The sequence below is a fragment of the Tupaia chinensis genome, unplaced genomic scaffold (assembly GCF_000334495.1).
Source record: "Tupaia chinensis unplaced genomic scaffold, TupChi_1.0 Scaffold000609_1, whole genome shotgun sequence".
Lineage (NCBI taxonomy): Eukaryota > Metazoa > Chordata > Mammalia > Scandentia > Tupaiidae > Tupaia > Tupaia belangeri.
The window spans coordinates 2,942,004-2,967,155 of record NW_006160128.1 but is presented as its reverse complement, the minus strand read 5'-3'; the positions used below and the strand labels follow the sequence as shown (position 1 = coordinate 2,967,155).

General features: G+C 37.0%; 1 protein-coding gene across 3 annotated transcripts in view; it reads left to right on the top strand.

Moving 5' to 3' along the window:
- The window catches only part of PALS1 (protein associated with LIN7 1, MAGUK p55 family member), a 62,955-nt gene that overhangs the window by 1,596 nt on the left and 36,207 nt on the right, over positions 1-25,152 (top strand). For 2 of the 3 annotated variants that reach the window (XM_014591707.2, XM_014591705.2), the window contains exon 2: positions 8,027-8,551. In XM_014591707.2, the coding sequence (XP_014447193.1) occupies positions 8,185-8,551 (367 nt within the window). In that variant the 5' untranslated portion in view covers positions 8,027-8,184. The remainder of the gene's footprint in view (positions 1-8,026; positions 8,552-25,152) is intronic. The other variant, XM_014591708.1, reaches the window with a different exon arrangement.

The following is a 25,152-nucleotide window of genomic DNA, read 5'->3' as shown; positions in this document are numbered from 1 at the left end:
TATTGTCAGCAAATAATTTTCCATTTCTTGTTTTCTGTATGTTTTCCTCCCCCTCCATCCTTGATTCCCTATCTCTTACCCTCTGCCATTTCCCACTCAACTTCACCACTGTCTGCTTTTCCCCCATATTTTATTGAAATACTAAAGATCTTAATCTAAGTATTTTCATATAAAAAACACAGCTGATATATACATTTCCATGAACAAAAGTCTAACTTTAGACATCCTATAAAAGTAGCACCTAGCTGGGGCTAGATATCTTACTGAAGTCATCAAATACATATTTTTTTTTCTGAAACATTTTTTCATTTACAGTTTTTAATACATTCAGTCACATTATTTAGCTTACAAGGTGGTCTTTTTTTTCTTTTTTTTTCCCAATTATTTATTTATTTAATTTTATTTATTCATTCATTCATTTCAATATGACCAGTGAGAGACGCACAGAGAGAAGGGAAGGAAAGTGAGAAAGCATGCCACCAGGTCCGGGACTCGAACCTCGGTTGACCATGTAGGAATGTCCAGCACCTTAACCACCATGCCACCTGCTGGTCCCACAAGGTGATCATTTCAATATGTGAACATTTCTCCCCGGTGGAGTTGATCAAAATATAACAACACTGCCTCCCTGTCTCAATAATGCTTTCTTTGTATCCCTCCTTCAAATGTTTTTCCCCAGGCCCCACTCCTCTACACACACCACATCTGGCATTCACATCCATCTCTTGTGTTTGTACATCCTTTAGCCCGTCTGTTTCAGTTATAGAGTGCGGACATTCGGTATATATTAAGTGGGGGTCATACAGAGACTCTCCTTCATAGCCTGGCTTGCTTCACTCAGCAGTAAATCTTCCATAGTCTTCCACTTTCTGTCAAAAGCCAGGGTTTGGTTGCTCTTAATGGCTGAATAGTATTCCATAGAGTATATGTGCCACAGTTTTTCAATCCGTTCAGTCGTATGGGGGCATTTGGGTTGGTTCCATGTCTTAGCAATTTTGCTTTCTGGTGGGAGTGGGAGCAGGAATCTAATTGAGATTTAAAATTGGGCTTTTGAAGTATCCTCTCTTTGCTTTAGACTTATAATTGGAGGATTAAGAAGAAAGGAATTAAGGCTAGTCATTTGTAAGTGCATTATCTTTGTAAGACTGTATATTATTTACACATAAGAAGATGATTTTCTAGTTCAGTCATTTACCAGCTTCTGAATTGTCAGAAGTTTTTGTTTGTTTGTTTTAGATTTTTGTCTTAGGGCTTGTGAACTTGACAGAGGGAGACAGAGAAAGTAAGAAATCACCCCTCACAGGACTAGTCCCATTGCAGTCCCTTCTCCATTCTCCTCTCAGGATTTTGGGCGCATGCATACACGCCCAGCATGTTTTGATCTAGTACTGAAACTGCTTAGTCTGCCATGCGGTATTCAACATCTTAACCACTATGCCACCTGCTGACCCTATCAGAGGACTTAGAAAAAATATATTTTTCAAGAACAGAAGAGTGCAGTTACTTTCATCTGGGACTCTCTGACTGTTTATTGATATGTATTGACTGCATATGTGAGCTGGAGTATTCATAGATTGCCCCAAATCTGTAATGATCCTAATTTTTAAAACTATAAGGGTGTCTAGCAGATGGCATAATGGTTACATCACTGAGTTCCAACATAGTTGACCACTGTTGATGGCTTAAAACTCACACGGGGCGTGTGTGTACTCCTGTCCAAAATCCGCAGAGGAGAATGGAGGAGAAGGGATTATGGCATGGCCATCCCCCCCCTTCCCCCCCAGAGGATGATTTCTTGTCTCCTGTCTCTCTGTTTCTCACTGTCTCTCCAGCACCCTATAGCAAAAATCTCTCTAAAAAATAAGAACTATAGGACCTAAGATACATCATAATTATTTTTTTGGTTCTGGAATAACTTTAGGATCTTCATGGCCCTCATGAATTAACTTGTGAGCACTGTGTTTCAGAGTGTTCTATGGTAAGATCATTATTGAATAGAGGTGGTCTGGAAAGATTTCTTGAAGGACGTGGGGATTAAGACAGATTTTGAAGGTAGATAACTGAAGTAGTTTATAGGCATTTGGGAGGAAGAAAAAGGATATAGGATAGGGACAAATGAAGGGATTAAATTAGAAGATTTTTGTAGAAGAGTAGTAAAAAATATAGTTTGAAAAGTTGGATTCACCTTTTGAGTTTGATCTATATTCTCCTGATAATGTGAAAGACATCAGAGGTTCTGAATAAAGGATTGACTTGCTCATGTGCTTAAGTATTTACCCCTTACTAGGTATAATGGCTACAGAGGTGAACAAGATCAATCTCTGCCAGTGAGGTCATTTGCCTGAGTAATCTACAGTCACCTTGAAATTAATTCATCCAACACTAACCCATAGCTCCCTTTGATTTTCCTCCCTTTCTATTTGACTTTCTTCCTGCATTCTCCATGGTAGTTTATGAATTGTTATTCACAGCCACCCAAGGATAATGGTTAAGAATGATAGCCTTAGAATCACGTTCATATTCTAAAGCCTTCTGTTTGTTTGACCTGGTGGTGGGCAGTGTCATGGATTCAGAGTGAGTCTGACTGCTTTCTGACCTTAAGAAAGCCCTACTCTGATGGAAGATATAAATGTCTGAAGACAAAGATATAAATAGCTTTTGCCCTGCTTGATGAAGTATGTGACAGGGATTATAGGATCCTAGGAGGATGTATTTGAACTAAGAGTAACAAGAAGTGTAGGCAAAGCTTAAGATTGTAGGAAATCTGATGTTGGAGACTGTTCTCTTAAACATTATGTCTTAGGTAACTAGGTGGTCATAGTGGCATTAATTAAAATTGGAAATAGAGAAGAATAAAGAGAACTTGAGGGAATTAAGGAGAAATAGAGCTTTGATTTTGAACCCATTAATTTCTAGATCACCATGGGAAATTTCGTTAGGTAAAGTCATGGGCGGGAATCTTGTTTCTTGTTCTAGTTTGTTCCAGTACCTGTAATAGGAAATACCTGAAGCTGGTGATTTATAAAAATAGAGGTTTATATAGCTCACAATTTGGAGGTCTGTGATCCAGAAGTCAACTGTGGTGGGGTTGTACCACAGCATGGTGGAGGACAGAAAAACATGGTCTGGGTTCCATATATCTCTTTTATAAACCCACTGGAATTCAGTCATGGGGACCTTACCGTAGTGACTTTAATCCTGATTTCTGTGCAAAGGCCTCACCTTTGAATACCATAATCAGATTACTTTCTTAATCCCATTACAGTGGCTCAGCCCATAAATTTTCAGGGAACATACTCAAACTATATTATCTCTAGTACCTATCCAGGGGTAAATGGTCAATTTCTTTTGTTTAAAAATCACTCCTCTTTTCTAAATCTTTGGTTCTTTTACCTCCAGAATTAAGGATTAATATTTAAAACCTTATATAAACTAGACCCCAGTCAGACTTTCTAATCATATCTTCCACTATTCTTCTATTTTAATTTAACTAGCCTTACTTGTACTGTCCCCACATACCTTTGGTTTTCCTGCCTTTGGGTTATATGGCCCATTTGTTGTTCTTCCATCTTGCTTTCAAGGCCTACTTTAATCCCCATTCATCATCTACAAAACAGGCATACTTCTAGAGTTGTAAATGTTAGCTGTAGTTAGTCTGGCCCCTTAGCCTAATGATTAAGGGAGCCACATTCCACACTGGTTGAATCCTGGCCCCATTGACTTAAAGCCAGGTGCAGACGTTTGCATGTCCCAACTCCTAACAGGGTACAGAAATGGAGAAGAGATTGTTGCACAACCACTCAGCACTGGGGAGTGCTTTGTCTCTCTCTCTCTCTCTGTCTCTCTTGCACATGCCCTCTAGCAATTAAAAACATATTCGCGGGGCCAGCAGGTGGTGTAGTGGTTAAAGCACTGAACTCCCACATGGTTGACCACGGTTCGAGTCCCAGGCCTGGTGGCTTGATTTCTCACTTTCTCTTTCTGTCTCTCTGTCTCTGGTGAGTGCTTGTGTCTTACAGCAATTTAAAAACAAAATAACAGTAATAAATATAATTATTTATTTTAAAAAAATATTAGCTATAGTTGTAGTTGTTGTTACTACTATTACTACTACTTTCTTCTCCTCTTTCTCCTCATCTTTTTCCCCTACTATGTGCAAGAGATATTAAGTCATACTGATTCTATAGCTTATGTATTTCTTTTACTTTTTTAGATTTTTGTGCCTGTGTTCACCAGAGACAGAGGCAAAATGAAAAATCACCCCCTGGGGGGATGGCCATGCTGCAGTTCTTCCATTCTCTTCTTGGGATTTTGGGCATGCATGCACTTGTGCCTGAAGTATTTTTCAAGGCATCAGGTCTGGGACTAGAACTATGGAGCTGGCCATGTGGGATACAGTGCCTTAGCCACCACACGACCTGCTGGCCACCATATGTATTTCTCGAATATAACTTTGCTCCATCTTACTGTTTTAGTTCAGGATGCCATTTCTTTTCCTTTCTTTTTAATTAGCTACAGGGCATGTGGGCTTGCATAGTTAGCCACGTGGGATCCAGCTGCCTTAATCATCATAGCGCTGGCTGGCCCAGGATCCCATTTCTTATAGATACTTTCAAACTGGACTTATTGTCAACCTTCAGTCAGTTCTCTACACTTCCACTTCATGTGATCCTGTTTAAAATCCTTTACTGATTCTTTCTACTTTCAGGGAAAGTGCTTTTAGCTATAAAACTCCTCAGTTGGGATCAGCAGATGTTATGGTTATGTTGCTCGACTCCCATGTAGTTGACCACAATTCAGGTCTTGGGCCTGGCAGCTTAAAACTCACACTGGGTGTGTGTGCCCAAAATTCCGAGAGGAGACTGGAGGAGAAGGGATCGGGGCATGGCCATCCCCTCTTGGGGGGGTGATTTCTCACCTTCTATTTCTCTGTCTCTGTCTCTCTGGTGAGTGCACACATACTACAGTAGAAAATCTCTCTTAAAACAAACAAACAGAAATCCCTTCTTGGTCTGGTCTCTTGCTTGCCTTTCCAGTTTTGTCATTATTCATGTACAGCATACTCCCATTGTCTCATCTAGCTTTATTCTATTCTGTTCTGTTTTCTGGAAGTGACATATGGTCATGTACTTCCTTACTGTCTGGCTAATTTTTAGTTGCCCATAGAAATGTAACACAAAGATAAGAATCATTATGTCTTTTTTTTTTTTTTTTTTTAAGAGATTTTCGCTATAGTGCGTGTGCACTCGCCAGACAGACAGAGAGAGACATAGAGACAGAAAGCGAGAAATCACCCCCCAGGGGGGATGGTCACGCCACAATCCCTTCTCCTCTATTCTCCTCTCGGGATCTTGGGCACTCACGCACACACGCCTGGCGTGAGTTTTAAGCCACCAGGTCCAGGACGCGAACCGCGGTTGACTACATGGGAGTCCAGCGACATAGCCATTACGCTAACTGCTGGTTCCCTGAATCATTATGTCTTGAGTGTTTCCTATCACCCCTCACTACAGACTGTTTTAGTGTCCATTGTGCATCTTTTGTGAATTTATGACATTTCAAGTTCAGTTGAAGAATATTCATTGGTCATTTCCTTTATGACATGTATCAAGATAAACACCGTGGGTATAAAAACATGACCCCTGTCTTTAACAAATCTAGAATGTAGTGAGAAGAGATCCATTGGGGAATAATAATTATTTTGTTTGTGTCTCTCCCAATAGTCTGTGAACATTGGGAGATAACCAAACCAGAATTTTAAGTGGAGTAATGCCAGGTTGCAGAAGTTTTTCTGAGAGTCAAAGACTAGATCTAGATAAACAAGCATACAGAAATGATACCAATAGTCTAAGCATGAATTCTGACCTAGATCACTTGACCTAGTCTCTTGCATGGTCTTGTATAATTTTCCCTCATGACTTAGTGTAGAAAATATTGACATAGCCTTAGAGTTTTTGAGCTGAATTTTAATTTCAGTTTATATTTTTAAACTATCATATGTATTAGGTAAAAAAATGTATTATTTATTATTAAGCCTTATTTTCAATATCCAGTAATTATGGTAAATAGAGAAAGTTTAAAGTTTTTTTATTTTTCTTGAGAGGTTTTTGCTATAGGGTGCATGCACTTGCCAGAAAGACAGAGAGATAGAAAGCAAGAAATCACCACCCACCCACCCGGGGGGATGGCCATGCCGCAATCCCTTCTCCATTCTCCTCTCGGGGTCTTGGGCACACACGTGCACATACCTGGTGTGAGTTTAAGCCACTGGGTCTGGGACTTGAACTGTGGTCGATTACATGGGAGTCCAGTGACATGGCCATTACGCCAACTGCTGGTCCCAAGAAAGCTTAAGGTTTTAATTTTCTGAAAATATGTACACGCCTAGATTTTTTAAAGTAAAATTAAGTGTAGTATTACAGTAACTCCTATACAAATTTCTGCTTACTTGTAATGAAAATGTTAAAAAAGCTGAATGTGCATTTCTGTATAATCAACATATAAAACTTAAGAATTACTAACAGACTAATAGCTCTTATTTTAGTAAAAAAGGTAATCTAATGATAAATAAGGTACCTATTTGTAGATCACAAAGTTATAAATAAGAAGTTAAAATTTGGATAGTAAACAGAAAATTCTACAATACTGTAATTCTTCTGAAAATGTAATTTTAATGGCTTATGTAGCTTGCATCCATTTTCCTGAGTGTTGACCTAGTGACTTTCCTCATAGCACAGGTGGTTTTGTGTTCAACTATCTATCTCATTATTTGTACTGTGATTTGAGAAAAGATTGGTAATTAGGAATATCTCCTGAAAATCCAGCTTTTGCTTAGTTTACATTGTACTCTAACCACCCTATTTACTGAAATGCTGCTCAACTCAAGGAGGTAGTAAGTTTATTACTGTAAATATTTTTAAAGTCTCAAGTGAAAGAAGACTAATTAGATTTAATGTGTGGGTTTACACATACATAAACAATCTGCCTATTTGTGTCTGAAAATGGCTTGATGAGAAGACAGTGTCATACGTTAAAATATTTTCTTGTCTAAAATATATTGAAGGATTTTTAATAGGAGAAATCAAGTTAATACTAATAGTATATTTTTAATTCCATAACTGGCATACATTATCTCATTTACAACTCAGAACAATTCTGTGCATAAATTTTCCAAGTGAAGCTGAGGTTCAGAGACAAAAACTGGTCTTAAATCCTAAAGCTAGAGGAAGTGGCAGAACCATAATGAAAATTAACTTTCTTGTCTCCAAGTTCAGTATATACTTTCCAATGTACCATATGACTTAAACATTTTTTGAATGGTAACAAATACTACCATTTTTTCTAAATCATTATAGTTAACATCAGTTCTTTTTTAAAATGTGACCAATTACAAAGGTTGATAACTATGTAATCCTTTTCTTACTTAATGTGGTTTTATCTTATAGATGCCTAATTAAAGTTTTTTGTTTGTTGGGTATCTTCATCTCAGAAACTCCCCAAAATGAACGAATAGTCTTCCAAAATACTGCCTATGTTTCATGTGAGCCACTGACACGGCTTGCTACATGGCAAATCAGTTGAATGTCATTACTTTTTTTCAACAGTTAACTAGGAAGCTATTTCAATCCCATGTGTATTAATTTAGCATCATGTGTACTATGTTGAGACAACTGTAAAAAGATGATTGAAGTATAAAACACCCTTTTATACTTCAATTCTCTACCAGACTCATACTTGGAACTTTTACTTTCCCGCATTGGTAGACCTTCCGATGTATCATTTTTCTCAGCTGTAAAATTGAAGAGTGTGCTTCAAATTCTTGGGAGGGGACTTAAAAAAACAAAAAACAACAAACAAACAAAAACTTTGATTTCCTCAGCATTTTCTGTAAAATGAAAGTACTTAATTTACACAGCAAAATAAAAATTTGATAGATATTTTCTTGTGTGTGGATATTGAAAGTAGGCTACATAAAATCTGCTTTTATGTTGTAATTCTTATATTTTTCCCCCATTTTTCCTCTTAGATTTCCTTCATGGATACTTTTTCATAGCATTATTTTGAGATGTGAGAAGTTTTTTTTTTTTTTTGAAGTAACATGGATTTTATACTACAGAATCAAGAGCATTGGCTTTATAGGAAAAATTGATTTATAAAAAGTTGTACAGGTTTTTATAGATAACCATGACAACTTCCCATTTGAATGGGCATGTTACAGAGGAATCAGACAGCGAAGTAAAAAATGTTGATCTTGCATCACCAGAGGAACATCAGAAGCACCGAGAGATGGCTGTTGACTGCCCTGGAGATTTGGGCACCAGGATGATGCCAGTACGTCGAAGCGCACAGTTGGAGCGTATTCGGCAGCAACAGGAGGATATGAGGCGTAGGCGAGAGGAAGAAGGGAAAAAGCAAGAACTTGATCTTAATTCTTCCATGAGACTTAAGAAACTAGCCCAAATTCCTCCAAAGACTGGAATAGATAACCCTATATTTGACACAGAGGAAGGAATTGTCTTAGAAAGTCCTCATTATGCTGTGAAAATATTAGGTAAGTAAAAATAGTAGAATAATCCTAAAAGTAGACTTTTTGCTTTAGGTTGTGCATTAACACTAATGTGTACGGGGAGGAAGAGGGATTTGAGAGCATGTAAGTAATGGCACTTTGAATTCCAGAGTAAATGTTTTCTTGGAAAGGCCATATAACTACTAATGTATCATCGTTTACTACTAGCTACATAGAACTAAAGCATGTAGCTTAACTATTTAATCATTGCAACAGATTGAAATTTTTTAGATATAAAAAGTCTACATGTGGCCTAAAATTTAAAATCTTAAAATTCTCTATCACACTCACAGAAAAGTACTGAAAAACAATTTTAAAATTTTGTATTTCTGATTTCCTTGAAGTTTATAATATAGTAATGAAATTAATAACTAGCTTAAAATATGTTCTTTGTGGGACTAATGGATGTCATAAAGATTATGTCTCTCGACTCCCACATAGTCAACCGCAGTTCAAGTCCTGGACCAGCTGGCTTAAAACTCATGCTGGATGTGTATGCATGTGTGTCCCAAATCCCAAAAGGAGACTGAAGAAGGATTGCAGTGTGGCCATACTCCCGGGGGTGATTTCTTGCTTTCTGCCTCTCTGTCTCACTCTGTCTCTACAGCAAGTCCATGTGCCCTCTAGAAAAATAACTCTTTAAAGAAAAAAAGTGTGTTCTTTATGACCAGAAATAAGAACTGATACTGTTCACGTGGCTTTATATACAAAATACGGCTCCGAATTCCCTATACTGTACCCAAATTTCATTCTGAAAAAGACAAATGATAAAAGGTAGACCAACGAAATTCAGTAGCTATAAACGAAACAAAAAAGAATTCTGTGACTAAATAAATTTCAAGAACATGGGTTTAATGAGCTAAACAGTTTATTACAGGACTTAGAGTCTTTTGCATGTTAGTAGACTTTATGCATTTTCAAGAGACAGTTATGACCAGTGTATCTATGTTCCCAAGTGTGACTGATCGATCATTGAATTTATTGTTTCCCCTGCCTGCACATCCATGCACACATGCATACACATAAGTGCTCACTGAACTACTGTTAAGTTGATAGAAGGGGCCAGCAGGTGGTGTGTTGGTTAAGACACTGGACACCTATATGGTTTGAGTCCCAGACCTGCCTGCTTACTTTTTCACTTCCTCTCTCTCTCTTTGGTGAGCACATGTGCCCTGTAGCAAATTATCAAATAATAATAATAATAAATTTAAATAAATCTGAAAAAAAAAAAAAAGTCGATAAAGTCAGGTTGAGAAATGTTGCCATATCCATTACTTTTTTCTCCCTGTAAGAGTAAGTTAACTTGAATGTAGTACAGATTGAGCATCCATTATCTGAAATGCTAAGGACCAGAGATGTTTCAGATTTCAGATTTTTAAAATATATTTTGGAATATTCATATACATATAATGAGATATCTTAGGGATGGTACCCAATCTAGACAAGAAATTTATTATGCACACTTTTCACTCATAGCCTGAAGATAATTTTCCACTTATGGCATCACATCAGTTCTCAGAAAGTTTAAAGTTTGAAGGATTTCAGATTTCAGATAGAGATGCTGAATTTACTTTTTATTTCTTGTTGGTTTACTGTTTTTTAGATTAAAAAAAGAGAGAGAGACTTCTATTTTTCTATGTGAGGAGATAATTTTTGTTGTTGTCATCATTTTGCCATTCTGTACTAGGTGCTTTAGCAAACAATATTCTATGTAATGCTCATAGTAATCCTGTTATTGGGACTCTGTAATCTTAATTTGGGAGCTAAAGAAATTGAGCCTCGGTTAAATCATTAGTTTAAGACACTAAGCTAGTAAGTGGTAGAGCCAATTTTGAGTTTGCTAGATGTGAAGTTGATAATATTGCACAGCGTGGAGGGTTTAAAAGGGGACTGACGTCCTGCCTGCACTTCAGTTATCAGGCCAGAGCTGTGACCACTCATAGTGGAGCACCTTTTTCTAATATGCCCAAAGGTTCCATAGATTTTTTTCCTCACTGAATCTCTTTTTTCCAAGTCTAGAACAGTTTCTACTACAGCACATCGTCTGCTGTTTTTTTTGTTACAGATTTTTTGCAAGATCTACATTTCAAATGTGCATGCTTTTTTCTAAGTTGTAAGAAATTATAAATATGTGTCCAGTGACAGTGAAGCCCGCTAATGTCTTTAGGTGTAATTACAGTGAAAACTAGGGATGATATGTTTTTTATAATACATTTATATAGAAGAATTTTATGCTCTTTTTTCCTAAGAGTTTTATTAGAGTAAAAATACTTTATCCCTGTTTGCCTTTTATTAGTTTGCATTTCCCACAATTCTTTTTTTTTTTTTTTTAATGATTGTGTGTTTTCTACTGGAGAAAGTTTATGTTATAATATATTCTACTGTAATCTGGATTGAGTCTTCTCTGTTTTTCTGTTTAGATTTCTTTCCTTTTTTTTTTTTTTTTTTTGCTATAGGGTGCATGCGCTCCCCAGAGAGAGATAGAAAGCAAGAAATCATCCCCCAGGGGGGATGGCCACGCCTCAATCCCTTCTCCTCCGTTCTCCTCTCAGGATCCTGGGCACGCACATACATGTGCCTGGTGTGAGTTTAAGCCACTGGGTCCAAGACTCAAACCGCGGTCGACTACATGGGAGTTCAGCAGCATAGCCATTACACTAACTGCTGGTCCCTCTGTTTAGATTTCTTTAAAGTTAATGTATTTGTTCATTTGCTTTACTTAGAGTCAGACATGAATAGCCATCTAATAGACGATTTTCCTGTAACCATAGTAAAGAAACAAATACAGGATAAACCAGATTCACTTAGCAGTATAGTTGGTTTTTTTGGGGGGTTTTTTGGCTTGGGGCTAAGCACAAAACTTGGAGGTAGTTTTTTTCATATTTTTACTTTTTCCTATTTCTACTTGTATATTCTGTTGCTAACTTTTCTACAAACTTAGATTTAAGGACAGCTATATTTTCCTACCAATTTATAACCCACTGTGGTTTTCAGAAGTACCTTTGTGTGGTTCTTTAACTTAAGGCCATTTTATGTATTTTATTTTAAAGTAATTTGAAATATAGTACCAGATATTTGTAATTCATCTCCTGGGTAGGAGATTTAATCTTTGAGAAATTAGTGATGAGTTTACTGTTAATACACTCAAAACAAATGTCTAGGGTAATAGGAAACATGAAAAATTAGCATAAATTGTGGAGTTATTGGTTATAGTCTGAGTTTTAGGTTTTCTTTTGAAATGAAGTATAGTAGCAGTTTACCAAACATTTTTTTCCTGTTCATAATCTGCTAACACATCAAACTATAACAGAAGTACTCCTTAAAATTGTAAGTTTCTCCTTGCCAGTATTTTGATTAATACACACATGACAGGAGACGTCTCAGCCTGTTTCACAGCCAAAAATAGCAGCCTTGTTTTAAATGAGGGAAGGATGGATGGGACAACTTATTTATTCTTTGAGAGAAAGCCTTTGGTTTCAAAACGTGTATCATCATTTATCTGTGAGTATACAAAGTATTATTTTTAAGAATTGAAAATGTGATTTGAAAGGTTAGATGTTTTAATTGTCTGGGTGGGTTTTTGTTTTCTTTTGTTTTTTAAAGACAGGGGCTTCACTGTGTACCAATTTGGCTTCAGCTTCCTGAGTAGGTAGGAATACAGACATCTGCCACTATGTCGGCTTCTAGGGTGGGCTGGAAATTGAACCTGGGCTGCTCATGTATTCTCTGCCTGCGAAGTTGCAGAGTCAACCGCTGGGTGCTACTGCAGCTGTCTAGTCCTGGGTTTTCTTATTTTAATAAAAATGTTTGTAAATTTGTCAATGTACAGTGATATTTAAAGTGCAGAGATGGAATTGATAGACTATAGTTAGATGAACTGAGTTTTCTTGTTTAAAAACAGAATCTTATTGAAAATTAGAAAGTGGTGATATGGGAACTTAGTTTCCAAAGATTAATATTACTGTTATAAATTGTAAATGTTTTTGTAAGGGCAGCTTTTCTTAAGATTGTCTTTAGTTTTTTTTAAAAAAACTTATTTTACTACTAATATTGTTTTTTTTCTCTCTCTCTTTTATAATCTAAGCAAACTACATTGTAAGAGAAATTCTGAGAAATAGAATACAGGTTAGAACCAGTTGAGATATAGTAGGTAATTTTGTGTATATCTAGGTTATTTAGTTCACTATTTTTGTTTTTGTGTTCACATTTAAGTAATTTTAGGCCAGGGATGTGGACAAGTAAATATAGTAGACAGAATACTTAAAGAAAATTAATTAGGGAAGATTGCCATTTATCATACACATGTCTACACACTTTTGAAGAGACAGGAACAGGTACACACACACATACACTGACATCCCATGGTAAGCTCTCTCTTTTGTGGTTAATAAAGAGACTGGAAATTTGTGTTTATTGGCTATCAAACAGATTCTGAGGGTAAAGGAAAAAAAGACACAGCACCAAGGGAAAGAAACTAGGATTAATAAAGCTAATGAGTGAAACATTTTCATAATGTTAATTATAGCATGTTAGTGTCTATATTTTTTGCCAGATGTGTCTGCATAGTCAAGCTATTAAATCAAAAGAGTATTGACATTTTAAAGTAAAAGTGCTCTTCCACTTTTCCTTCTGAAATTAACTGTCTTGCCTGACCAAATGGCATATGAGAATTCTGTCTGATTGTGACAAATTTTTTTTATTGTTGGCTTTTAAAATAAAGATTTTTTAAAGCTAACGAAATTCCAGTGACAATTAAACCTTGAGTTTTACAGTTAGGTCAGCATATTTCTGAAAACTGTGTTTTTGTTATCAGATTTTTGTTAACTGCTGTAGGTATTTACAAGCAAATTTTATTAGCTGCTATTTCAGGGGCTTTTTTTGTTTTTTCTGGAAGTGATATGATTAAACCTGTCAGTACTAGCTTTCATGTTTAATATATTGGGACCATTTGAGAATTTTTTGATTTAGTCAAATTGCTAAAATTAGAAAGTCCATTGTAATATGTATGTAGTCTTACAAATTTTTGGTTGTTAAATACACATTCTACTCAAAAAATAATTCTAATGGCTACATCAGTCTTTGACACAACGTATCAAAATGTTATCACTCATATTAAGTAATAACAGCTTTTAAATTTTCCCCTCTTGCAGAGATGTTCTTTATATTATGGTATGTTCAGAAATGCATGCCATAATTACATATAGTAAGGTGCAGGGACTTCAGAGTCAGAACTGAGTTTAAATACTTTCTATCATCACTTAATTGCTCTTGACCTTGGGTAAGTTTTTTTCTGAGCCTCAATGCCAGGATTTTCTTAAAGAACAAATAAAAAAAAAATCTAAGCAAATGGCACAGTGGATATTTGAATAAAATTAAACTTGTTATAGGAATGAGAAGCTATAGAAAGAGCATCTAATCTCCTAGTTGTAACAAGTAAATTTCTATTTCATTTTTTTAAATTAATGGCTTTATTGGGGCCAACAGGTAGCATGGTGATTAAGGCACTGTACTCCCACATGGCCAGCTGTGTTTTGAGTCCCAGACCTAGTGGCTTGAGAATCATGCTGGGCATATGTGCTTGTGTCCCCAAAATCCTAGGAGAAGAATGGAGAGGGGATTGTGGCAGGGCTGTCTCCCCTGGGGAGTGATTTCTTACTTTCTTAATCTCTGTCTCTGATGAGCACATATACTTTATGATAAAAACCTAAACTAATTATAATAGTTTTATTAAGATATAATTCACATTCTGTAAAATTTACTTTTTTTAAAAAATTAAAGTGTTGAATTCGTTAATTTTTAGTGTGTTCACTAGGTTGTGCAACTGTTACCATTGTGTAATTTCAAAATGTTTACTTTGCCATAAAAGAAAACCTGTACTCATTAGCAAATTACCCTCTATTCTCTCCTCCAAGCCTCTGACCACACTAATCTACTTTCTGTTTCTTTGGATTGGCTTATTCTGGACATTTCATGAGTGGTATCACACAGTATGTGCACATGTGTGACTGGACACTTTTCACTTAATGTTTTCAGGGTTCATCCTTGTTATAGCATGAGTCAGTACTTTATTCCTGTTTGTGACTGAGTAATATTCCACTGAATGGATTTACTGCATATTATTTTTCCATTCATCTATTGATGGATTATTTGGGTTTCCGTATCTTGGCTGTTGTAAACAGTGTGGCTATGAATATTTGTGTGCAACTTTTTGTTTGAGCATTTATTTTCAGTTCTTTTACAAATATGCCTACGAGTGCAGTTACTGGGACATGGAGTAATTCTGTTTAACTTCAGGAGTAATTGCCATACTCTTTTCTTCAGTGGCTATACTATTTGACATTCTCACCACTAAGAATTCTAGTTTCTCTACATGCTTGCCACCACTTGTTATTTGTCGATCGTAACCATTCTATCAACCAGGAATTTTTTAGAGCGAGAATAAATCAGAAAATATTAAAAGTTCATTGTGTATGAATATTCATAGATCTTTTATTTTAGTATGTGCACAGTAGGTTGAGAAAGTGTGTATGTGTGTGTGTTATATTTCAATGGATTGTCAACAAAAGTTTAAAAAATACTGGTATAGTCAAACTGTCTTATTTCACAGAAAGGCCCAGAGACTTGAGATAGGTTGTGCAGTGACATATGATATAACTAATAAGCCATCACTACAATCCAAGTATTTTGACTCCAAATTTGGGACTTTATTTTATTTTCTTTTTCAGTGAGCATACTTCAGTTTTTTTTTTTTTTTTTCAGAGAAAAATAATGAAGCTTTAATATTTGATGGGACAGTAGTCACTTCAAGACAGTTTCTCATTGTCTTATCACATTTAGGGGCAGGAATTTTGCTCTGCTGTCTCCTCACTATGTTTGATTATATATTGTCTGGTTTTTGTTTTTTGATTCGCTAACCCAATTTGCTAATGAGCAATTTGCTAATGAGTAATTACTCTTCAGGATCTTTCATGAACTTTTTTTTTTTTTTTTTTTGAAGACCACGACTTGCTATGTTGCTATCTTCCAGCATCTGCCTCCTGAGAAATTGGAACTATAGACACACACCACTACACCTATCTTTTTTTTTTTATAGACAGGGCTTAGGCCACCCTCAAACTTATGTTCCCCCAGTCTCAGCCTTCCTTAGTTGCTGGGATTATTAGTCACATGGCTGCCACACCAACCTTTACGTTGGACTAGGAATCAAACCTGGACCTCCTATGTCATCCTAGCCTACAGAGCAGTGTCTTCACACTACATGCCACCTGATTGTTATTGTGTGTGTGTGTTTTTAAGCTTATTATTATTTTTAATGAGAGACACACAGACAGGAACAGGTCTTTCCATGCTATAATCCTCTCCCTAGACTTCTAATCAACCAGGATCATGGTACACCCATGGGCATACTTGGCGTGTTTAGGTAGACCTGGGAACTATACCCTGGACATTCGTGTTTGGCTCTAGTACTAAGCAGTGGCACTATACTTTTATTTTAAGAGATATTTTTTTCAATAGGGTGTGCGTACTTGCCAGAGAGAGAGAGAGAGAGAGAAAGCAAGAAATCACACCCCAGGGGTATGGTCACTCCACAATCCCTTCTCCTCCATTTTCCTCTTGGGATTTTGTTCATACATGCACATGCGTCTAGCATGAGTGTTAAGCCGCTGGGTCCAGGACTCGTGGTCACCTGCTGGGGAGTCGAGTGATGTAACCATTATGCCATCTGCTAGTCTTGGGCCTGAATATTTTGACACATTTATTTTGACTTTTAGCCTACTGAAAACTAGAGTTCAGATACCTGAATTTCTTAAAATGAAAAAGAGAAAAGACTATACCTGATTTAAGCAAAGATTTGATAGTATTCTGGACCAGCAGTTAGCGTAATGGCTGTGTTGCTGGACTCCACGTAGTTGACCATGGTTCAAGTCCAGGACCCGGTGGCTTAAACTCACGCCAGGCGTTTGTGCATGCATGGCCAAGATCCCTAGAGCAGAAGGGATTGCAGTGTGGCCATGCCCCCTGGGAGGTGATTTCTTGCTTTCTGTCTCTCTGTCTTTCTGGTGAGCGCATACACCCTATAGCAAAAATCTCTCAAAAGAAAGAAAGAAAAAAAGGAAGGAGGGAAGGAAGGAAGGAAACAAGGAAAGAAAGAAGGAAAGAAAAGATAGTATTCTGATTTTGATTCAGCAAGTAGATATACTAGACACTGATAAAATTTCCTCATATTCAGTAATAAATACATCATCTGAATATTGTAAGTACAATAGTTTAGGGGCAAAAAAATTTAAAACTTTTAGAAAAGAATTATGAAGTTGGTTGGAATGAACATTTCTAAGGACGGCTAAAAGGATTGGTATTATTGGGAACCAGCAGTTAGCGTAATGGCTATGTCGCTGGACTCCCACGTAGTCGACCGTGGTTCCCGTCCTGGACCCAGTGGCTTAAAACTCACGCCGGGCGCGTGTGCGTGCGTGCCCAAGATCCTGAGAGGAGAATGGAGGAGAAGGGATTGCGGCATGACCATCCCCCCTGGGGGGTGATTTCTTGCTTTCTGTCTCTCTCTGTCTGTCTGGCAAGCGCACACGCCCTATAGTGAAAACCTCTCCCCAAAAAAAGAATTGGTATTATTTACATAATGAAATTAAATAGTCTTACTGTTAGAATAGATAGGAGAGTACTCAGTATAAATAAACAATGCTAATCCAGGGTAGATGGCTATCTACATTGCTTTGAAAGATTTCCAGAAATGGAGATTCCTTAGCTTCCGTGGGTAATTTTAATGTTTAACCTTTTAGCCAAAAATCTTCTCCCAGGGAAGAGTTGGTGGCATAGTGTTTGGGGCACTGGCTTAGTCCAGACCCGGGGGCTTGACACTTACACTGGGCATGTGTGTGTGTGTGTGCATGCACACTCACCTAAAATCCCTAGAGGAGAATGGAGGTAAAGAAATGGATTGTGTCATAACCATCCCCCTGTGTGGTGATTTCTCACTTTCCTTCTCTGTCTCTTTCTCTGTGTCTACAGGAAGCACACGTGCCCTATGACAAAAAACTAAAAAAAAAAAAGAAAAAAAAATTATGCCAAACCAAATGTGAATGAGAATGTGTACCACAACAAGAATCGCTGGGTTAATGTTGCAAAATTAGCATTCTTTGTAACATCATTTTAAATATCAAAAGACCCTTGGTCAGAATGTATTAATAAAGAACTGAGGAAAGATGATAAACCAAATTTATCATAATTAGTATTTAAAACTAATGACAGATATTATTACTTTCTATTTGACTGTAAAACTATATATTATTGAACAGAAGTGGCATCATTTTGTCCTTTAAATATATAAACTTATTTGTAAATGTATTCTAATTTCATTAGAGGGCTTGTGTCATTTAGTATTTCAGATCTTCTCCTAAGTAATTTGTTCCAGCTACCTGTGCTTTAAGTTTGTATCTTCTGATCAGCCCATATAGATTTAAAGAAGTCTTGAAAAATTTCCAGAGCCTGGTAACTTAATCTCTTCTGCTTGTTTATTAAACATTTTTAATGGAAACATTTGAGCCTGAAGGATGAGAGTACTTTGGCTAGCTTTCCTTCCTAAGAATGCTATCTGGAAACTTTCCCAGATAAATTAGTCATGAAACTAGCTATGGAATTTATCTGAAAACTCTGTTCATTTAAATCATAGTATCATAGTTATCATTTTTGCCATCCTACTTATCTAGGCTAGTGCTACACTATCAAAGATACTTTACATTTCTCAAAGGGTATAGCCTCTTTGTTCACAGAAATTGCAGTTCTGATTCCTTTTTTTCCTTTTCTTTCTTTTCTTTCTTTTTTTTTAATTAGAGATTTTTGCTTTAGGGCATGTGCACTTGGCCCAGAGAGAGAGAGACAGAAAGCTAGAAATCACTCCCCTGGGGAAGATGGCCACACTGCAGTCTCTTCTCCATTCTCCTCTAGGGATTTTGAGCACACACACAGACACCCCATTTGTTTCACAAGCTGCCAGGCCCTACACTTGAACTGAGTGGTAGCTGTGTGGGATCCAGCTTTCTTAACCACTGCGTCACAGGGCCAATCTATCCTGGTGTCATTTTTGTATGTATCTTTAGACTTAGTCATTCTCTGTTTGCTCCATCTATAGAGATTTTATCTGACTTAACGTGTGTGTCAAGGTTTTTATTTTACTTTTTTAATTGTGAAAAGGTTTTCAAGGTTTTTATGAAGTTAAAAAAAAAACACACACCTGGGCCAGTAGGCGGCGTGGTGGAAAAGGCAGCTGACTCCCATGTGGCTGTCAGCCTTGCACTTTACTTTTGTGCCACCATCCGGCCCCCAGGACTCCCATCTTACTCTTCTTCCCTTCCTATTCCTATAGCTCTCATCTCATATTTTCTGTCTGAGCAGTATCTCTGCTGTCGACTAATCTCCTAAAATAAGGGTGTTGATCTCCGGTTCATCAGATCGCTCAGTAGCCATTCCTGGGTTAGGTTACTCTACCTGCATTCTTCTTGCTGGCTTGGTGACTGTAGCATGTGATTTAAACTTAATTAAAATTTTTAATATTTTAAGTATTAAAAGCAAGAAGAGGACAACAGAAGAAAGTAGTTGCCAAGGAGGAAAAAAGAATAATTATAAAAAGCAGACATAAAAACTTAATATAGTAATTCACATTTATAGAAGAAAATAGGTATAAGTACCTTAATACGATCCTAGGTGTATCATGTCTTAAAATATTAAAGTAATATATGTTAATGCCCTTAATCAGTGGTTCTTAACCAGAAGATTTATTAAGATCACCTTAAGGGACCAGCAAGTGGTGTGGTGGTTAAGGTGCTGGACACTCCCACATGGCTGACCAGGGTTCAAGTCCTGAATCTGGTGACTTGCTTTCTTACTTCCTCTCTCTCTCATTCTCCCCCTCTGTCTCCCTCAGCTCAAACTCAAAAAAAAAAAAAATGAATGAATAAATAAAATAAATAATTATTTTTTTTTAAATCACCTTAAATATTATCTATCAAGGGCCAGCAGATGGCGTGGTGGTTAAGGCACTGGACTCTCCCATGTGGCCAACCACAGTTTGAGTCCCAGACCTGGTGGCTTGCTTTCTCACTTTCCCTTTCTCTCTCTGGTAAAATTAAAATAAATGAATGAATAAATAAAATAATTCTTTAAAAAATATATTATCTATCATTGGAACTGGCAGATGGCATAATGATTACAATGCTGGATACCCACGTAGTCAACCTTAGTCAAAATCCTGGACCCAGTGACTTGAAACTCAAGCTGGGTGTTGTGCATGCCTAGAAATCCCAGGAGGAGAATGGAGGAGAAGGGATCATAGTGTGCCCATCTGCCCTGGGAGGGTGATTTCTATCTTTCTGTCTCTCTGGCATGGACACGCGCCCTATAACAAAAATCTCTCATTTTTTTCACTATCATTAAAGAAGACACTTGGAGGGCTGGCCTGAAATGCAGTGTTTAAGGCAGCTGGACCCCATATGGCTTAAGCTGCTCCGAGTCCTGGCCCCAGGGCTTGAGAAAGTTGCTGGCTGTGTGTGTGCATCTGCCCCAAATCCTGACTGGAGAATTGGAGAAAAAGGGATTGCCATTGTAGGGTGCTCTCTCTTTTTCTCTCCCCTCTCCCTCCCCTTCTCCCTCTCTTTTTTTCTTGTCCTCTCTCTTTCTGGTGAGCGCACATGCCCTATGGCAATTAAACAAACAGAAAAGATACTGGAAATTCTGATTATTTTTGAGATAGAGTTCTGGATATATATGTCTTCTAAATTTTCTTAGTGACTATAAATATCTTTGAATAAAAGCTATTATATTAATACAACAAGAAAAGATGAAATTGTATTCACTATGCTCTGCACAAGACTGAAGAGCTATCTATATAAGCAACGTCATTTCAATTATTAAGAAAGAGAAAAAAAAAAAAAACACTAGTAGAAAAATGGGCAGGGTGCATGTTCCCCAATCCTAGGTGGCTTGGAAGTTGGGGGTAGGCAGGGAAGGATCATGGTGTGAAATCCTGTTAAGAGTGTTTGTCTCTCTGTGATGAAAGAAAAATATACTTTCAAAAGGAAAGAAAAAAAATAGGGCAAAAAATAAACAGAAAATAGATGAAAGAAGAAATACAAATGGTTATATCTCGTGAAAGTATGTTCAACCATACCAGATCACTGAAATAAAAAAATAATTGTTAATTTGGTTGCGTTTGTGAAAATAGGCACTCATATTTGTCTCAAGTAGGAGGATGACATAGTATAAATCTGGAAGCAGTTCCAACGGTGTGTAACAAATTTTTAAATTTTTGTTATCTGATCAGTAATTTTATCTTAGCTGTTTATTCTAAGCACTAATGGAAAAATACCTGATTGCAAAACATATACAGTGTCATCTATATGGTTAGATTAGTATTTTAAAAGATTGAAAGACCATATAGAATAACAGAATATAGTTGTTATACCCAAGAGGTAGAACTGTAGATAATTTTTTTCTTTTTTTTTTTTTCTCAGTATTTTAGTCTCCCTATTGCTGGCTTTAAAATATAGGGGAGATTATACAGAAATATTTTGCCTTAAAAAATATAATTCCCCTGGGGTTGAAGAGACTCACTAAGGAGATAGTTACCTTCTGGGCTGACTGAAGTTGCTTATTAATTTCATTCAGCAGTGAAATGTGAAACTCCTGAATTTTTTTCATTGTCCTGATAGCCAGGCTGAGCTCCTTTTCAGCAGTTATTAATACTAAAATTTTGTATAACAATCTAATTACCCACTTAGGGAAGTCTGTGGTCCCCAAGACGTTGTAGCCAATCATCTTAACTGTTTAGTTTTGTAATTTTTTTTCCCTTTTAAGATATTTAAATGTCTTCCCATTTTACTCTAAAGATACTTTAAAGGCGGTGAATTCTTTATACTATTAGGGAATTTGTAGGAGAGTAATAACCTCTTTGAATATGATGGACTCTCACATTCTATAGTCCTCCTATTCTCATATCATTTAAGCTATGGCTAAATTCTAGCTATTCCTTCAGTCTTATCTAGATTACAACTTGTTAGGTCATTCTAATGACAGTTTTGACTTTCTAATTTTTTTTTCTAGTTTTGCTGTATTTTAATTTCCTAGTGACTTGTACGTGCACACGTGCGCGTGCACAGACACACACACACAGAATCATGCACCATATAACAACATTTTGGTTGACAACAGACAGCTTATACTATGTGGATCCTATAAGATTAGGATAGGATATACCATATAGCCCAGGTGATATAGCAGACAACACCATCAGGGTGTGTGTAAGTACTCTAGCATATTTTCACACCAACGAAATCATCTAATGACACCTTTCTCACACTGTATCCCCGTCATTAAGTAATACATGACTCTGTGTGTGTGTGTGTGTGTGTGTGTATTTTGGGGGGGAGGGGGGAGGGAGAGGTTTTTTGGTTTTTTTTTGCTATAGGGTGCGAGTACTTGCCAGAAAGAGAGACAGAGACAGAAAGCAAGAAGTGACCCCCTGGGTGGATGGCCACACCACAATCCCTTCTCCTCCATTCTCCTCTCGGGATTTGGATACACATACGTATGCACCCGACGTGAGTTTTAGCCACTGAGTCTAGGACTCGAACCTCAGTCAACTACATGGGAGTCCAGTGACATAGCCATTACGCCAACTGCTGGTCCCATGTGTGTATTTTTTTAAGAAAGATTCTTTTTAAAAAATTAAGTATTCATTTTCTTCCATGAGTGAGAGACAGAGACAGATAGCATCCCTAACAGGGTATTGACACTGATCCACTCCTGGCTTCACCCAGCCCTGGATCTGGGCTACACTGTACTTGCCCACTGTAGTCAGGAGGGTCTCCAGGTGCAAACTCACCTGAGCCTTCTCACGTGAGTCAGCCTCGCAGAAGTGTCACAGTTTTACCCCTGCACTACCATCTAGCCCCTAAATACACATATTTTATTAGGAAAAATAAAACTGTTTTGGTGTGTGTGTGGGGGAGCGGTAATCCCCTCAGGAACTCACTGAAAAACTTTTAGAATCTATTTTAAAAAATAGTGGGACACATGATAATGGGATGAATGTTTAAAAATCAGTAACTTTTTGCAGGACTGATACGGAGAAAAACTAATAAGACTTAACTGGAAAGTTGTTTTCTGTGTAACTGTATAAGACAGCATCTGCTGTAAGTTTTTCCTAGACTCATTTACAAGTTTAATTTCAGTCAAAATCTCAAAGGACATTTTTTAGAGACAGATTTTTGCTATAGGGCGCATGCTCTCACCAGAGAGAGAAATTACCCCTTGGGGGGATGACCTCATTGCAGTCCCTTCTCTTCCATTCTCCGTTTGGGATTTTGGGCACACACACACACGTGCTCCAGCATGAGTTTTTAAGCTGCTGGGTCCAGGAATTGAACCACGATCAACTACGTGGGAGTCCAGCAACGTAACCATTACACCATCTGCTGGTCCCAGATTTTTCTTTTTCAAAAACTGAGAAAGAGGGCGGTGCAATATCTAGAAAGAGTGATTTATAACTAATGTTAAATAGTGAAGAAACTTTTAAAAATATAATGAGCAGATGTTTGTCAATACAAAGAAAATTATTACTGTCTTAAGACATTGTAGTTCCAACAGGTAGACCAATGAAATAGAAGCAGACCTTGATACGTGTAAGAATCACTAATCATTAATCAGTGAAGGAAGAGTTTACTGTTAGAATAGTTAACCATCTGAAACAAAGGAAAGTTGAAATTCCCTCTAAATTTATGCCAAAATAAATTCTAGAAGAATTAAAGTTCAATAGGAATTAAAAAAGTTAAAATAGCATAAGAAACTAGGAGAAATGTTAGTAAATATGTATTTAGAGAAACATGGGAAGGAGTTTATAAGCATAGAAACAGTGAAAGAAATGACACAGGAAAAAGTGGGTCTTTTTTTTTTTTTAAAGTTTGTTTATTGCACAAGAGAGACAGGCACTTCCATCAGGGTGTTCACACCAGGATCTACCCCAAGCCTCAGCCATTTGTATCATGGGTACGGCATGACTAGAGAAATCACGGGATGCAAACCCAGGAATATCTGGATCCAGTTCCATTACCACTGTGCCACTGTCTGGTCCTGAAGGTGTATTATTATATTATTAAATTTTTTAGGTTTTTGCCATAGGGTACATGTGCCAACTGGAGAAGGACAGATAGAAGGAAAATAACACAACATCCCCTCAGGGAGGGTGGTCATGCTGCAGTTCCTTCTTCTCCATTCTCCTCTTAGGTTTTGGGCATGCATGCACACGTGCCTGTGTGATTTTCAAGTTCCTGGACCTGGGGCTTGAACTGCTGTTGGACATGTGGGAATCCAGCACCTTAACCACAACATCACCTGCTGGCTCCAGGTATATTACTCATAACATGTAAGAGTTGAAAACTGGGCCAGACCCGTGGAACAGTGGTTAAGGGAGCTGAATCCCACATGGTCATCCACAGTTCAAATCCTTACTTCAGCAGCTTGAAAAACGTGTGCATGTTCCTAAAATCTGAACAGGATGGAGAAATGAAGGAGAAGGGATTGCATTATGGCCATGACTCATTGAGGGATGCCTTCTCCCACTGTTATGTTTCTGTCTCTGGGAAGCACGTGTGCTCTCTGGCAATAAAAAAAAAATTTTTTTTTTGAAGTTGAAAACTTCTACAGTAAAAGGGACTGCAAATATTATTAAGAGACAAATTAAAAAATTATTTCCATCAGAATATATGTCCACATGCATGCATGCACATGCACACACATACACACTTGCACTCTGTGGGAGAGCAGGGAAGAAACTTAACACTAGCCACTGCTTAGTGACTAACCATTTTGGTATAACTATTGAGTCATTGGAAAAGTCATGACATATTTTTCTATGCAAAAATGTGTCATGACTTTCCTAGTGACTCAATATTTCTCAGAAAAATGCATGTGTTGTATATGCACACATGTCTGTAACTTCCTGAACAATTTTAGGAGACTTCTATATTTATTAGAGTTTTACCGACCACAGAAGAAATGCTTAGTAAATATGAATAAACTTCAGCCCTCCCTATTAATCAAAGGAATCAAACATTTTTTTAAAATGATAATATCAGATATTGGCAAAAATATTGCTAATGGGATATAAATTAGCAAAATGTCCCGAAAAACTATTTGACATTTAAGTTGTCAGAAGTAAAGTTTTTTCCCTAGGAATTATTTAAGAAAACATCAGAATATCAGACAGATATATGTAGCAATGATTATTATGTACTCAAATATTTATTATTATTTATGGTGGCAAAAAATTGGAAGCAGTCTAAATACTCAACCTTAGTATAATGGTTACTCTAACTTATAGCCACATAAAAGGATGTCAAGGAGCCATATATATATAATGTTTTAAAAGATTAGTGATATGATAAAACAATTTCAAGTATTATTAAAAAATAAAAGGATACCCTGAGATCTCTTTTTAAAAATTACATCTAGGTGATGGGGTTACCAATGTTTTATTTATTTATGTATTTATTTTAGGGCATGTGCACTTGCTGGAGAGA